The 14,623-nt window shown below is 40.5% G+C and overlaps 1 protein-coding gene across 1 annotated transcript in view; it reads right to left on the bottom strand.

The window, feature by feature from the left end:
• Positions 1–14,623, bottom strand: part of LOC310934376 (protocadherin-15-like) — a gene marked incomplete at both ends in the record, with an annotated part of 242,963 nt that overhangs the window by 48,799 nt on the left and 179,541 nt on the right. Inside the window, 2 exons of the mRNA XM_083898086.1 lie at positions 8,331–8,471; positions 10,892–11,001. Of these exons, the coding sequence (XP_083754212.1) occupies positions 8,331–8,471; positions 10,892–11,001 (251 nt within the window). The remainder of the gene's footprint in view (positions 1–8,330; positions 8,472–10,891; positions 11,002–14,623) is intronic.

A 14,623-nucleotide genomic window follows, 5' to 3' on the forward strand; every position in this document is an offset into this window, starting at 1 on the left:
ACGACGAAGGGGGGGGAAACTGCTTCACTCTAAAGTCAGGCCTGGTTGTTATGGTTAGAGGCTTGGTGAGTTGTGATTTAAATTGTCTGTGAAATGTATTTTATGTGGGTTTCGCCAGCAACCCCATGACCCAGATGTGGAGGATAAGGCAGTCGACATCTGCATCATCTGTGGCCAGAAACTATACAATCACATTTTAAGTTTCTTTAGTTTTACTAGTTCATTTGTGTGTCATTTCGTGCACTGTAAATAAAGATATTGAAATAAGTACGTATAATAATAATAATAACAATGGCAAATAAGTGGCGCACACTGTGGAGGCGGCTCTTTTAGCGAAATATATCCGGCGCGTTTCTACCGATATCTTTCGCATTTCTTATCCAAACGCCACCAAAGTTGACGCCGCGCACGCTGGCGCACTTAAGGCCACATTATACTTCTCCGACTGCGTATGCGTTATCCGTCTGCGTCACCACGGAGACGCCTCGAGCCTTTATACTTCTGCGTCGTGGTGACGGACACTCGCTGCAATTTCCCGCCCGATCAGTAGGGGTCGCTGCGCAAGGTTGTTGTGCTTCTGGCTACAGTGAGCAATGGCGTCCGAGAAAGAAAGAGAGAGAAAGACTGCTGTTGTTGAAAAAGTGGCCGTTTCTCACTTTTCTGTGTCACGGAACGCAGTTTTAAGATAATTTGAGGCGAGAAATTGGACATTTAGAGTCTAAACATGTGCTGTGTGTGTTAAGATATGACGTATTTATAGTTCGGCAGCGGCGTTATCGGCGGGGATCAGCTCCGCCTCTGTCAGGACGCCCGGAGCGCACTGAGAGCCGGCACAGAGCAGCTTAGCTCGGCCTGTCCTGAGGACCAATCGCAGCTCTTGCCGTCTCCGTTGTCCCTTGACGGAGTGACGGACACTTAAAAAATATTCCGTGCACCCGGAGACGACGCAGAGGCTCTTCGACAGGTTCTGCGTCAACGCAGAGGACTCTGCGTAGCTACGCAGAGCACTTTACGCAGGAGTATAAATTGGGCTTTAGTAAGTCGCCTGCCAAGTTTGAAGCCTCTCAATTGAACCATTCAACAGTCACGTCATTAAAAGAGAGACGAATCAGAAATCGATCGATAGCGAGCCATTTAAGAGGCCTCTAATCATAGAGGGGCAGTCGTGCATGTCTTTATTGGTATTTTTGCACATAATTTGACCAGTTTATGTACAAATACCCGACATATAAATGTTTTCCTTGTATATCCAAACGTCCCAGGTTGAAGATGCTTTGTCTCCCCCTGTTGGAAATGTATCAGAGTGACGTATAATCACCACCCACTGCGGATACTGCTAAAGAAGGGCATCCTTTTTTTTTGTATTAAAGCAGAAACATCAATACCAAAATGTTACCCTAATGACCCAGCCTTGCCACACCCTTCAACGAGATAAGAATTGGGACACACACACACACACACACAGTCCACAGAGATTACAGATTATATCATCACGGTCACTAACTGTGCCGATGACGAAACGCCGCACAATTTAGCTTAAAAAAAAAAAAAAGTCTATATTAATATTTTTGTCATGGTCATCAACTGGTCCACGACTTCAAAGACGGAGGGCTTGAAAATGGGGCATTTTCCCCCAGACTTGTGCCATCACTGAAAAACATCACAACACCATTACCCACTTTGTATTAACTGATAACTTTCTTATCAACCGAGGTATTTTCACCAATTTTTTTAAAAAAGTGCCGTTTTTCTACTTTCTGCAGAGAAAAGTTGCTCCAGAGAGAAACCATTCGCTCGGCTTCATCCGGAAGAAAGTTCCAGCGAGTCGTGAGTTATATTATGACTCACCGGAAGCCATTTTGGTTTAACTCTGTGTCGATAACGGGGAGGTTGAGTTTGTTTTGATCACAGCTGTCACTGGCCCCTGATAAATATAAAACAGCCCCAGCCAATTTGCATTCTGTTTACCAAACCACTTAGCGATAATGCTAATTAATGAGCGCCAGTGAAATATGACTCCGCGAAACAATTAGACAAAAAAAAAAAATCAATTATTACTTGACGTCAAACTCATTACTTCAGAGCCAGGTCTTTGTTGCGTCAGCTGTTATTGACGAGTTTGTCTTCGCCGACTATTCACTATCTGACAATATCACCCTTAAAGTTTAAAAGGAAAGCACTTTGAGGGAAAATTGCGAATAACATTTCGAAGGCGAGACAACTATCGCTCAGCCGTAATTTGAGGAAAACGCCGTCAGAGAGACGAGAATCAAATAAACAGGGGACAAAAAAAAAGACGATTTAAACCACATTTTGCCCGTTAACCGACTGTCGTTTTTATTATTTTCGGCCCAGTGTACGCAGTTTAGTTAAAAAAAAAAACAAGCGGCGTCGTGGACCATTTGTCTTCTGGCAACAAAACACAGAATGTGATGTCATGTGGCGTCGGCGCTGAGGACGCACGGGGGGGAAAATGGTTACAAACAAACACACGCACATCAAATTACACAGAACAAAAAGCTGCACTGCGAGGCACAGAGGGCACGGAGGGATTTCTGCGCCTCCCAAAAGAAAGTCGCTGTTTTCCTTTTCTTTTTAGAATCTGGTGTGGAAAACAGAAATTCAGCCAAGCCCCAATCACCCTCTTTCATCTGTTTCTCTGCCACACAGAGACACAATGTTAAGACTTTCATTCACTTGGACAGCATAACTGCACAAAGTGTTATCGCTAGTGCTGGGCGTCATCGCGTTAATGCACGTTAACGCACGGCGCGTTTCCATGACGACTGACCGGAAAACGACGTCATGTTTACGCGACTCCCGGTTGTTAAAATGAGTCTCTAAAGTAACGCTAAACTTTAAAAACGGAGGCACACATATACGCAGTTACACAGGTACGCTGGTTATTTGTTAGCGCTGCTCTTTCCGTTTAATAAACAGACCGCTCCAGTTCAACTGTAGGCGCGCTAACAGAGCTAAACGAGCTAACTGGTAAACGGGCAGCACATAAACATGACGTCACGCGCGTCTTTTTCCAGTTAGACGTCATGCTTTAAATGTGCGTTAACGTTGAAGCCGTTAACGATGGTTAACGCGCCCAGCACCAGTTATCGCTAAACTTAACCATAGCCACAACCCACATCTTAGCCCTAAGCCTTTGGTCTCCATGAGGACTCACGGATAAGGTCCTCAAGAGGCGACAAATACAGGTATACACACACCCAAATGTGTTTTTATATCTTAGAAAAGACTAAGGGTGGGCACGTTGATGCATTAACGGCGGTAAACGGCGTCAACTTTAATGCACATTAACGCACGGCGCGTTTCCATGACGTCTGACAGGAAAAAGACGCGCATGACGTGAGTCTCGATTGTTAAAATGAGTCTCTAAACTAACGCTAAACTTTAAAAACACACATACGCAGTACACAGGTACGCTGGTTATTTGTAGCGCTGCTGCTCTTTTCGTTTAATAAACAGACCGCTCCAGTTCCACTGTAGGCCCGCTAATGACGCTAAACGAGCTAACGCAGCTAACACAGCTAACAGGTAAACGGGGGCCTGGACTCCGGTGCCGCGTCACGTAAACATGACGTAAGGTGTGTCTTTTCTGGTCAGTCGTGATGGAAACGCGTCACGCGTTAATGTGTGTTAGCGGCCCAGCGCTAGTTATCACTAACCTTAACTATAGCTATACAACCCACATCTTAGCCCTAAACTTAACCAGCTTTCGGTCTCCATGAGGACTCACGGTCCTGACAAGGTCAGTGTTTAAGCCAGTTAAGGTCCTCAAGAGGCAACAAATACAGGTGAACACACACACACACAGAAATTTGTTTTTATATCTTAGAAAAGACTAAGGGTTGGCACGTTAATGCATTAACGGCGGTTAACGGCGTCAACTTCAATGCACGTTAACGCATGACACGTTTACGTGACAACTGACTGGAAAAAGACACGCGTGACGTTAGCTAGAAGGAGCTAATGCACCTAACAGAGCTAACTGGTAAGCTGTGCCTGGACTCCGGTGCCGCGGCACATAAACGGCACATTTTCCGGTCAGTCGTCATGGAAACGCGTCACGCGGTAACGAGCCCAGCACTAGTTATCACTAACCTTAACCACAACCCACATATTAACCCTAAACTTAACCAGCTTTCGGTCTCCGTGAGGTCTCACGGTCCTGAAAAGGTCAGTGTTTAAGCCAGTTAAGGTCCTCAAGAGGCGACAAATACAGGTATACACACACACCCAAACTTGTTTTTATATCTTAGTAAAGACACATCATAGACATGATGCATTCACTAGCACCTTACCCTAACCCTAGCCTCACAACCAAGTGCCAAACCCGAACCCTAAAACCAGGCCTAAACCCTGACAATGAAATATGGCAAGTAATTAGAGCATGTGCAGACTGGCCATGTGTGTGTTATATATAGAGTCCTAATGGTGGGGGGGGGGAAACCGTCTCGTAAATTGTGCGATAATTTAAATTCAATACGGGCTCATCGATGACGGGAGCGATGTCCTGATCTGCATGACAAAAAAACACAAGTGAGACGATACGAGAGGAGGATAAAGCGCCGCTCGACGACTTACTGCCGAGAGCAGTTGTCAGCGCGACGACGCCACTTAAAGCTCCCGTCGCCGCGTGCGAGGGAGAAAGTCCTCGACTTTACATCAATCACAAGCGGTGTGTGTGTGTGTGTGTGTGTGTGTGTGTGTATTGTGTGTATTGTGTACTTGTAATTGGTGTCAGGATGTGAGAGACAGATGGCGCGAGCGAGGGGAAAAGAAGCAGAGAGAGAAGAGGTCATTGATTATTCATTGGAAGCTCAAATGGATTGAGAGTGAGGTATGAAAGCCATTTGCTTTTTGGAACTTTGTCCATCATTACGGCAAACTTTTGTCAGTAAACTGGATTTAAAGCGGCCCTAATGATATTGGAGCTGTCGAGACTTTCAAACAAAGTGCCTTCGGAGTTAGAGAGGAGGCAAAATCGCCGGGTAACTTCCAATATGATTCGCAATGCATCCGCGGTTCCCAAATAAGATTATTATTTGGATTTCCCAATTAAATAATCGAATTTTCCGTCAAAAATTTGCGTTTAAGTCCTGAAAATGATATTATTTTTCACATGTATGGCGATAAAAACAGGTCGCCATGTGGAAGGTTTAGGAACAACAATAACAATATCACAGGTATGTCTACAGGTACAAGGAGTCAAGTAGGAAAAATACAATTATTTTCCTTTAAAGAAACACAAAATATGTTTGTCGTAGTTTGTCCATTGTGGGCTTTAGTAAAAAATAGCCAAAACACATGGTGGTCCAAAATGGCCGCCCCCGTAGCACTGACCTAGCTCCTGCTAATAATAATAATAATATAAAAGAGTAAAAACAACAATTCACACAATAAGGTATTGCACTACACTTATAAAATATAATAAGTAAACAATATTTTATCTTAAATTTCTGCCAAAATGAAAATAAGTCCACTTAAAATTTACACCGAGGCGGCCATTTTGGATCACCATGCTCCTACAGAAGGCCGGAATGGACAAAGTAATCGTATTTTTTGAGTTTTGATGCTAACTGAAGGCTACATTATTCAAGTTTTTACACACTGTACCTTTATAACCTACCAATTTAAAGGTGCCATATGTAAGAATGTGGCCAAAAACGGTTACTACATTCAAATTCGAAATACCGAAGTCTTTTAGGTTTTGTTTTCTGACGTAACTGGCAACCCGTGGTTGCTCGGCAGCTGAGACTCTACTGACCGCAATGATTGGTAGACGGTGGTAGGTGGCGCCACATGCCAAAACATGATTTGCAGTCTGTAAAATATATTTTTTTCTGTACTGTTGTTGTTGGTGAGTTCAGTTTGTTATATGAACATTATTCCTGAGTCTCTGTGACATATTAGGAGGATTTTATGGCCAGTTGCTTTAGATTTATTACATAATGCACCTTTAACTTTACATTTTTTAATATAATTATCATATCATATTCACGTCGCTGCCTATTTTATTGATATATTCTGCATTTTCATTTCATTTTTAATTCACATGTGATTGTTTGTGAAGCATGCAGAATTGCAATTTTGCACAAAAAGCTGCTGTATGAATGAAGTTTGACGCAAACCTCCAGTTGACAGAGACACTTCATTTGTGGAGACGGATCTGGAGACGGGTGAGATTCATTCATTCAGGAGGACGACGATGACGACGACAACAGGTTGTTTCCATGTAGTTTGTGTCACGCACAACAAGGCCTAAATAACAGGAACACGCTGTTCCCTTGTTAACCGAACGTTTACTATGATTAATGTTTCGCCGCCCTCCCTCGCGTTGGGGGGGGGGGGGTGGTCGTCTGACTAAATTATAACAAATGGTCTATTTCCTATTTGTTCGACCCTCGTGACGAAATTGGGACACAACGATTCTGAGGATTTATGATACTGTTGATTTGGCAAGCTGCTGCGACGTCACAGAGATAAATCATATTTTTGGGGGATTTTTTTTATTTTTTATTATTATTATAATAATCGTCGTAAATTGCAAGGTAAGTGTCGTGTTTTTCTCACCCCCCCCGGTGTGGTGAATACACCACAGGTAGTCAATTAAAACTCAGGGAGGTCCAGAGAGAGAGAGAGAGAGGACGTCCTCGATTAAATGTCGTAACATCTAAATGCTGTGTTGTACAGTGTGATTCAGTGAGTCGGCATCTGTGTGTAGTCAACGACTGGCTTTTAAATCAAAGAATTTTAATTCAAATCATATTTTAGCAGTGTTTCTGTCAGTTCTGACTCTCGAGTGGTGTAGAAAACACAAAAAATGTCAAACAATCGCTTGATTTTAAGAAGAAAAGAGTCATAAAAATGTTGTCTTTTCATATTTGAAGACACTTTTCCCTGATTACTTCACTGGTAACTTCTCCCTCAGGTCAAATCAAACACAAATAAATAAAGGATACAATTTGTTTTCAATGGAGGATAAAGGTGGAGGATAAAAAAAAAGTCAACTATTTCACCAAGTTGTTTCCTATGTCGCAAGAAATGTCTTTGATGAGCCAAATGGTTTTAAATGTAGGAGGAGACGGCGAACGAAAAAAGTTGGAAAAACTCAATTGGGAATTGCTGACTCAGCAATCACAACTTATTAAACATATTTCAGTCATAGACCATCAATACAAAATGGATGCATCCTCCCAGAGTTTTCCTTCTGAAGCCAACCAGGAAATAAGAAAACATTGAATTGCCGCCAGGGGGCTACATTGCAGATTGCAAAAAAAGAAGTAATTTTGAATGGAAGGGTTAGGTTTAGGGTTAGGTTTAGGGTTAGGTTTAGTGTTAGGTTCTATGGGAAAATTACCCTCTCTTTGAGCTTTAAAGGTGCCATATGTAAGATTGTGGCCAAAAACGGTTACTACACTCAAATTCAAAATACCGAGGTCTTTTAGGTTTGGTTTTCAGACGTAACTGGCAACCCGTGGTTGCTCGGCAGCTGAGACTCTACTGAATGCAATGATAATTGGTAGACGGCGGTAGGTGGCGCCACATGCCGAAAACGTGATTTCAAAACACAAACATGATTTGCAGTCTGCAAAATATTTGTTTCAATGCAAATATTTTGTCTGTACTGTTGTTGTTGGTGAGTTCAGTTTGTGATATGAACATTATTCCTGAGTCTCTGTGACATATTAGGAGGATTTTATTTAAATTGCGTTTCCCATTTAGACACTAAATTACGGCACATACGACTGGACACCAATGTGATTGACAGTATCGTCCAATGGCACCCAAGTCTGTGAACTTCCGAGTGCATCTGTCGATTGATGAAAACTCCAAAGTCCACCTGGGACGCTTTAATGATAATATTTATCATAAAATCTGTGGCTGAAACTCAACAATCATCTGTTTGGAAATCCTGCCTACTGCAGCTTTAATGTGCCAAAACCACAGGGACTGCACTTGTGCTGCCAAGTCAACTGCACGTCTTATTTTTTCAAATGCCTTCCCTGCAGCAAGAAGACGCGTTTAGTGTTTCTGTGATTATTTTAGCACCAGCTATAAACGTAATGAGAAAAATATATATATATAAAAAAGACAACGGCTCCATGTATTCCTGGATAATGTGATCATAAAAATGAAAAGATAAAAATAGCTTGAGTGAGTGTGAGAGAGAGAGAGAGAATTCCTACAAACTGTATTTAATTGTAATCTGTCACAGTGAAGGATTAGGATAAAATAGAAACGCATCACCTGGAATCACATGAAACATCACCGAAATTTAAGCCCACACGTTGTGTTTTTCTTCTTCTTCTTACTTTTGGAAGGAACGCGCAGGTTGGACATGACGACGAGCATGGAGTCTGCCTGGACCCGGAGGACGTAGCTGGTCACATTTTCGTAATCCAGAGGTCGAGCGGTGGAGATGACGCCCGTTCTGTTGTTCACCTGGAAATGACCTGGCAACAAAAAACAACAAAAACGTACACTTGTCACTCCACTGTTAAAAAGACACTCTTCACGGTCTGCAGCGAGGGGCAGAAAACACATAAAACTGGCCCTAAAAACTCCAAAAGAGTGATTTGTTTTTACTCTGTTTATCGTTTTTCTCCGTCTTCCCAAAAGATCACATTTTTGCCGGGCTTGAATAATAACACAATTCACAACCTTGAAACACTGTGTTCTTGCTAGCTCGTCTTTCACCTCCAACATTAGCAGATCCATCTCCACACGGCAGAGCTGGTGTTTGACCGGAGAGGCAGTAAATCAGTGGCGTTTGCTGGTCTTTGAAACTCATTTCAGGCCCAGTTATTTGCGACGAAACGCGATAATTATGAAAAACTGGAATGCTATAATAGTGTTTTTTATTTACGGTGTATGTATACAATTATAAATATTCTATATATTATTATTTTTGTCTCACGAAATCCACACAGGACTGAGACGGAAAAGGCTCCGCTGATGTTGCTCCATTGACTCCCAGAGAAGCTGAGCTTCCCTGGAAGTGATGTTTTTGCGCTCATTTGTCCGTTAACTGTCAAATATAAACGTAAATACGACACAGAAGATAATTTGACGACATTCAAGAGGAAGCTGAGCTTTCCTTGCCGTCTACGAGCAATAACAACATGAATATTTTGAAATTCTTTACACTAAATGGTGAAGATTTGTACCTGGATCAACAAATAGCACAACTATATACACTGGTTTAGACCTGGAAAATGTGAGTTTAGGTGTTTATTAGTCGCACTTTAGCTAGCTCGTCTTTCCCGTCCAAGATTAGCAGATCCATCTCCACACAGCAGAGCAGGTGGTCGACCGGAGAGGCAGTAAATCAGTGGCGTTTGCTGGTCTTTGAAACTCATTTCAGGCCCAGTTATTGACAACAAAACGCGATAATTATGAAATACTGGAACGCTATAGTAGTGTTTTTATATACAGTGTATGTATACAATTGAAAATATTCAATATATTAGTCTCACAAAATCCACACAGGACTGAGACGGAAAAGGCTCCATTGACTCCCAGAGAAGCTGAGCTTCCCTGGAAGTGATGTTTTTTGCGCTCATTTGTCCGTTTACTGTCAAATATAAACGTAAATACGACACGGAAGATAATTTTGACGACATTTTAGAGGAAGCTGAGCTTTCCTTGCCGTCTTAGAGCAATCACAACATGAATATTTTGAAATTCTTTTCACTAAATGGTGAAGATTTGTACCTGGATCAACAAACAGCTATATATATATATATAACTACAGACACTGGTTTACACCTGGAAAATGTGGGTTTAGGGGTTTATTAGTCGCACTTTAAATAGCAGTGCACCAGATACAGGCACACATGGCTTTGAAAGGTAATGACAAGCAGGTTTGCGACCCAGTTTTGGAGATTGCATGTTCTCACCACGTGGGCATTCTCTGGTTTCCTCCAAAAACATGCAGAAGTTAATTAAACAGTCTAAGGGCTAATTCCAATTCCTATCTTAACCCTCAAGCTCAACCCTTAATCTGAACTGGTCCTCAAAACCAATTTTGTCACTTAGAAATGGGACACCCCTTAAATGCAGATACGTCTTCAGACTGTAGGGGGCAGAATAACGCGAAAGCTGCGTCCAGTCTGTCAACTCCAAAAAAGAAGATGAAGAAGAAGAACGCATTTACGTCAGGATTATTTATTACGATCCGTTTGTCAGTCAAGTTATTAGGTTGTCAGTTAGTTATAAGATGATACTCATACAAATACCACAACCACGGACATATTCAGCTGACAGTTACCACACACCACGACTTATTGAAAAGTAAAACATAGCAAACCATCGCTTGTCCGCATTTGCCGGCTATTGACAAAAGATCGTAAAATAAAAATAAAAATTAACGCAACAATGACGTCAGTAATCCATAATATGGGCCTAAACTAAGATAATACAATGGTTTTCATCATTTTTATATCTCTATTAACAAAGAAAATACTTCATTTGTAGCGTTCTCGTTTCGCTGATTTCGGCGCCATCTTTGTTATGTGAAAACACGCAAAGCATTCTGGGTAGCCCTTGCTCCCAAGGGTGGTCTCGGAAAATCTCAATATTGAGGGCGATACAGCCCTTAAACTTGACACCTCAACTTAATTTTTTCTGAGAATCGGGACAGCACTTGCACTAGAGGGAGCGCGCATTTTTGAGATTGAGGGTTAAGCAAGGAATTGGAATTCACCCTAAATCGACCGTAAACACACCGTAACCCGTGCCTCACTTTGTGCGTGGATTACACGCCGCAGGAACTCGCAGGAAGTGGAGTTGTACTATAGATTGTTTCAGTAGAGCCCTGTAATGTGTGTGTGTGTGTGTTGTGGGTGTGACTGATATGATCTGTGGCACATACCCAGTTCATTTCCTGACACAATAGAGTAGAAGATGGTTTGATTGATGGCGGCAGCGAGAATCGTCCCCACGGGCGTGCCCACAGGAGCCAGCTCACTCACCGGAGGAAACCTGAGGGACAACACAACCGAAGACAAATCACAAAACCAGAAGAAACATGTTATAGAACCTGAGGGATAAATCGAGAGGAGCCGAGCAACTGGGAAATCAATATCACAGTTAGTTAAATTGGGTTAAATTCAAAGCAATTAATAACTGAAAAATGAACAAAAAAAACCAGCTAAAATAACATCTATTATCGACAGCACAGGGAATCAATCAAGAGTTTCTAGATGACAAAAATAAATGGGCTAATTTAATTTATTACACTAATTCCCTCTTTTAATTGAATCCCTAAAATGGAAACACTTAAGTATAAATTTCAATTAAGGCACACATTAACGACTAATCGCCTTATGTACAATCACGTGGTTGATTATGAACTAATATAGATCGTACTGTAATACATAATAGGCTTTTCTCTCTCTGGACATCAGGGATTATTGTTCCACAATCACCGATATACAGAGAAAATTTAAAGGTGCATTATGTAATAAATCTAAAGCAACTGGCCGTGAAATCCTCCTAATATGTCACAGAGACTCAGGAATAATGTTCATATAACAAACTGAACTCACCAACAACAACAGTACAGACTAAATATTTGCATTTTAAAAAAATATTTTGCAGACTGCAAATCATGTTTATGTTTTGAAATCATGTTTTTTTGCATGTGGCGCCACCTACCGCCGTCTACCAATCATTGCAGTCAGTAGAGTCTCAGCTGCCGAGCAACCACGAGTTGCCAGTTACGTCAGAAAACGAAACCTAAAAGACCTCGGTTTTTTTGAATTTGTGTGTAGTAACCGTTTTTGGCCACATTCTTACATATGGCACCTTTAAAGCTCAAAGAGAAGCTCATTTTCCCATAGACCCTAACCCCAACCCCAACCCTTACCCTTCCATTCACAGTTCTTTTTTGCAATCTGCAGTGTCGCCCCCTGGCGGCAATTCAATGTATTCCTATTTCCTGGTTGGCTTCAGAAGGAAACTCTGGGAGACTGCATCCATTTAGTAAAATATTTGCATTAAAAAAAATATAAATATAATATATATATATATACATACATAGATATATATATATGTCTATATATATGTATATATATATAGACATATATACATATATATGTCTATATATATATGTATATATATAGACATATATATGTATGTCTATATATATATACATATATATATATATATACATATATATATATACATATATATATAGACATATATATGTATGTCTATATATATATACATATATACATATATATATATATATATACATATATATATAGACATATATATATATATATGGCTCTGTTGCCAAACCATTTTATTCAACAATATGATGCGTGCGTAGAATAAAATAAGACATTTAAATAATGTGGACGCGCACCGTTGACAAAAGGAAGGGGAAAAAATAATGAAGCAAACTAAAAAATAAATAAATAAATAATAATAAAAAAAACAGAACCAGAGAAAACAGCCGAGGTCATTAAACCAAGAGAGAGACAAGCACAAGTGAAAGCAAGGAAAATAAATATGAATCATTCATGTTTTTGGTCTTTTGTGGGAATTGAGAGGACTTTACTTGAACAATTAAGGCTCTGAGTAAGACATCAAGCATATGTTGGAATACACATATGAAGCAATTCCACAGTTTTTCACTCACAATAGATTTCATTTAATCTATTTACACTAAAAAAATACAGTATATTATATTTCTGCATTCAAATATTAATAAATAAATATGAGACGTCTCTATATCGAGCTAGCTATTTGACACAGTAGATAGCTAAATACATAGCTAGCTAGCTATACGATAGATAGATCGATAGATCGATAGATCGATAGATAGATAGATAGATAGATAGATAGATAGATAACTAGCAAGCAGATAGATAGATAGATAGATAGATAGATAGATAGATAGATAGATAGATAGATAGATAGATAGATAGATAGATAGATAACTAGCTAGCATTTAGATAGATAGATAGATAGATAGATAGATAGATAGATAGATAGATAGATAGATAGATAGATAGATAGATAGATAGATAGATAGATAGATAGATAGATGTTAACTAGCTAGCTTGATAGATAGCTTAGACAGACAGACAGGTGTTAGCTACCTAGTTTAGATAAATAGCTAGATAGCTAGATAGCTAGATAGATAGCTAGATAGATAGCTAGATAGATAGATAGATAGATAGATAGATAGATAGATAGATAGATAGATAGATAGATAGATAGATAGATAGATAGATAGATGTTAACTAGCTAGCTTGATAGATAGCTTAGACAGACAGACAGGTGTTAGCTACCTAGTTTAGATAGATAGACAGACAGACAGACAGACAGACAGACAGACAGACAGACAGACAGACAGACAGACAGACAGACAGACAGACAGATAGATAGATAGATGGATAGATGGATAGATGGATAGATAGATAGATAGATAGATGTTAACTAGCTAGCTTGATAGATAGCTTAGACAGACAGACAGATGTTAGCCAGCTAGGTTGATTGATAGCTTAGACAGACAGACAGACAGACAGACAGACAGACAGACAGACAGACAGACAGACAGACAGACAGACAGACAGACAGACAGACAGACAGACAGATAGACAGATAGACAGATAGATAGATAGATAGATAGATAGATAGATAGATCTTTTCACCCTGTGTTTGACCTTGACTTAAGAATGGATCCATGCACAAAACAAGCTTCAGTCTCATCCTATTAAATCCCAGGACCATGAATGCATGGTTTCAATGATAATAATTAATAGACTGACACACTTTCCAGTCTTAGTATGTCTTTTTTTTTTTACCGTGAAACTGCAGGCGACAGGTGTATCCGGAGCAGAATTTACGCGTTTTATTTTAAACGAAAACGTGATATCGCGGACGGAGCCTGAGTTACGACACATATCAGCTGAGATTAGACGCCTCCAGGCCATGTTTATACGCCCGTGTTCACTCACTGAAGAAGGGCTTGGGTTTTCTGGGAGCGGTGCCTGGCATGCAGATATTTTTTTGCAGTTCCTCATGTTGTCGACGACACTGCCCAGCCACCCCCCCCCCAGTGTTTATCGACATTGTGCACACTTCCTCTGCTGCTTTTATCTCTCTATAGTCCTTGCTGACCCCCTCACTTCCAACACATCTTTTTTTTTTTACTACATGCAAAATAAAATTAAATGAAAACTTAGTCAGCCAAAACTTTCCCTTCGGGGGTTGATTGTTATTTTATGGACTAAATCCTTCTTTATATGATTGCAGTGTTAAGAGCTGGAGGAGCTGGAGGAGGAGGAGGGAAAACAGAGAGAACATGTACAACAGGAACAGATGAAGTGCATTTGCTGAGAGACTGCACAGGTGTCGAGACAATAAATGACACTGTCTCCGCTGCTCACTGATGTAAAACATCACTGTATTTTTTTTTGTTTTTTTTGGGGGACAGTTTTCAGGTCTAACAGCCACCACAGAATATGTGTTTACCCTTGTCAGATTTTAAGAGGCAAAGGGGTTGCAAACAGTAAAACCCTGGAAGACTCTGAGGTAAAAAAAAGGAGTCGTATATCCATCCTGGAGGCAGCAGTTAGTGTCTCGGGAGGGA

Source organism: Microchirus variegatus (genome assembly GCF_963457635.1).
Source record: "Microchirus variegatus genome assembly, chromosome: 11".
NCBI lineage: Eukaryota > Metazoa > Chordata > Actinopteri > Pleuronectiformes > Soleidae > Microchirus > Microchirus variegatus.